General features: G+C 37.0%; 1 protein-coding gene across 1 annotated transcript; it reads right to left on the bottom strand.

Annotated features, from left to right (window-relative positions):
* Window positions 1-2,356: 2,356 nt before the first annotated feature.
* On the bottom strand, window positions 2,357-2,785 carry LOC109221237. Its single transcript, XM_019385696.1, has one exon. The coding sequence runs from the start codon at window positions 2,783-2,785 to the stop codon at window positions 2,357-2,359; it is 429 nt and encodes a 142-aa protein (XP_019241241.1).
* Between the last annotated feature and the right edge of the window lie 217 nt (window positions 2,786-3,002).

Below are 3,002 nucleotides of genomic sequence, written 5' to 3'. Positions count from 1 at the left end.
GGGTATTTGTGTTTAATAATATAACGGCAGGGGCTTGGTTGCTCTAATACTATAGCGGATGACTTATTTAAACTATTAATGATAGTAGAGGGACAGATCAGACCCTTTTCCGTAAAGTTTATTACAAAGAAACAACAACAACAACAACCCACTGAAATTCTATTAGTGGGATCTAGGGAGGGTAGTGTGTACGGAGATTCCTACCCCGAGAGGTAGAGAGGCATAAAGTTTATTACAAAGGAAACAAGAATTTTTAAAATTTGTGACTATAATACTTTTCAAATTTATGAACATTAAACATGTCATAATATTAGTGTCACTATAAAAACTTCTTTTTAAAGTAAAATAAGAAATTTAAATTTAATTTTAGGCAACTTACTATTAAAAATATTTTAGAACGGCGTAATAAAATATTTTAAAGTAGGTCGCCCTTTGTACAAGCAACGTACTGACATAAAAAACGCACAACAAAAAACAAGTAGAAATGTCTACTGATCGGCTGCAACGGAGAGAGAAGTGAGAATTGTAAAAGAGAGAGGCAAATTCAACGGAGTTCACTTTCAAATTCGCCAATTTCTTACTATATATAGCGAAGGAAGGACTGCTAAAAGAGGAAGGTGAAAAATGGGGAAGGGGAAATGGGTAACGATAGCAGTGGTGGTTGCAATAATCGCAATAATAAAGGCATTAAGCAATCAACTGGGTTTTGAAAAAGACGCAGCAATCGAATGGTTAAAGCAAATGTCAGATCGATTAGGTAATTGGGCGATCCCAGCATATGTGGGTCTTCATACAGTTACATTAGCGCTGTGCTTGCCCTACGCCGTGTTCTTTGAAGCTGGCGCTTCTCTTCTATTTGGATTCTTCCCAGCTGTTTTGTGTGTCTTTTGTGCTAAAATCCTTGGCGCTTCTCTCTCTTTCTGGATCGGCAGGTACCTCTCTTTCTCTCTTGTTGGCCTATGTTTTTTTTTTTCAGCTTGAAACAAATAGTATATTATATTGTAAATTAGTTATCTGTGTAGGGATAGATGTGAAATTTACATAATCCTTAGTTTGCCTTAAGAAGATTTTTTGGTTTGGGAACCAAAATGGGTTAGAGGATTAATATAGCGGAGGGATTGAGGTGTAGTAACTGATTGATTTAAGAGAAATCGCAGCAGAGACAAAGAATACTAGGTGATTTATTCCCATTTGCCTAAGCCTTGGTGGATAGAGTAGAGTTATTCAGTACCTGTGTTGGTGGGAGGTTCCAATACCTGTGCTGGTGGGAGGTACCAGGTGGAATAGTTAAGGCACGCGCAAGCTGGCCTTGGTACCATTGTCATTAAAAACGAGGCAAGAGTAGATACTCGTGATTTTGTTTGCTAAACTCATAAAGGTTTTCTGGGGTTTGAATATCTTTTGATAGTTGAATTGTGTATTTTGTCTATGAGAAATGGTAGGTGATTTGTGATTCGGGTGATTGATTGATTTAAGAGACAACACTCTCATGAGCTTGTTTTTTGAATCATCAAGCCTATCTAGGTTTCCCAATTTCATTTGACTGCCGAATTGTATGCTTTGTCTACAATAAATTATATCATGTTCTTCTCGTGAGTCAAAATGAGGAGATAAAGTTAGGAATTGTGAAAAGGGGGTACATCATAAAGTTGTTTAGAAATGGTTGAATATGAATTTTTAGTTTAAAATCATCTTCTTGTTTGCCCAAGGATATGAAATGTTTCAGAGTCTCTTTATATACTTGTAATCTTTTCTTTTAGAGTCTTGGCTCCTTTTTGAGACAGTATGTGCTAGTCTAGTGAGTCAAAAGTATTCTCATAAGGGAGGTAAGTGAAACCTATGAGGGAGATTATATGTAGCTGCATGTCCTTGTCAGAGCCGGATCTGAAATTTAAAATTTATGGGTTCTGAATTTTTCAACGACCTCAAGTGCTATTTGTACATATTTAGTGAATTAATAACACAAATATAGGGTTCAGGACAAACTACCGGGTTCGGCTGAACCTGTAAGTTGCCTCTTGGTCCTTGTTAATTGATTATAGGCAGTCCAATACACAAAGCATCCCGCGTTCACGCAGGGTGCGGGAGGCAAGCACCCCAAAAAGGTGTGATGTAGCAGCCTACCTCAACGCAAGTATCAATCTTAATTGATTTATGCTGTTTGAAAACAAAATCAAAAAAGGTCTTAGCATTTTTCCGAAGGAAAGGCAGCACTGTCATTTTTTTTGGTAATTAAAAAACTTTCATTTACCAGGAAAATATTTACAAGTAGATCAAAAAACCCTTACATATATCCTACGTTTTCTGTACTTCTCCCCCCCTTTACCACCTTTCTATTACTAAGCTATTTGTCTATTTACATAGAGTACCAATCCAGTCTACTTAAAGCTTTTTCCACATGCTTATTGCTTCGACAATGTATTTCCTGTATAATCATCCCAAGTATCTCCCATCGTCTCACTTTAGCTTGAAAGATTCTGGTATTTCTTTCTTGCCACACATAGTATACACATGCTGCTAGTGTCATCTTATATAGTTCAGTTGTTGCAGTTTTCCTCTTCAGCCATTTTTCAACCCATGCTAGCTCCTCAGCCCATCCATATACTGGTCTTCTTATCCCTTGCCAAGCTAGCAGATTACCCCATAATTCAGCTGCATATGAGCACTCAAAGAATAAGTGCTGAATAGTTTCACTTGCTTGTCTGCACAGAACACACTCCTGATCAATTTGTATTCCCCATTTGCTCAGTCTGTCTTTGGTATATAACTTGCCATGTGCTGTCATTGTTAGTATAAAAGTCCACCTAGGGTAGCCTGCATTATTGCATACAACTCTTCTCCAACTCACTTTGCTGAAGTTTCCTCTCAGCTTGTGATATATATATGCTTAATTGAACAGTACTGTCATTATAACATATGTTAGTTGTTATTGTAGAATGTTTTTCTTGTTTGAACCATGGAATATTCGAATTCTGATTTATCGAAGAACTTTTTTGATTGGG

Source organism: Nicotiana attenuata, unplaced genomic scaffold (assembly GCF_001879085.1).
Source record: "Nicotiana attenuata strain UT unplaced genomic scaffold, NIATTr2, whole genome shotgun sequence".
Taxonomy (NCBI): domain Eukaryota; kingdom Viridiplantae; phylum Streptophyta; class Magnoliopsida; order Solanales; family Solanaceae; genus Nicotiana; species Nicotiana attenuata.
Note: the sequence above shows the minus strand (reverse complement) of the source record. Positions and strands in the feature narration are given on the sequence as shown.

Coding starts and splice junctions, on each gene's coding strand:
- LOC109221237 (XM_019385696.1), bottom strand. CDS start 2,785: ATGACAGCACATGGCAAGTTATATACCAAAGACAGACTGAGCAAATGG.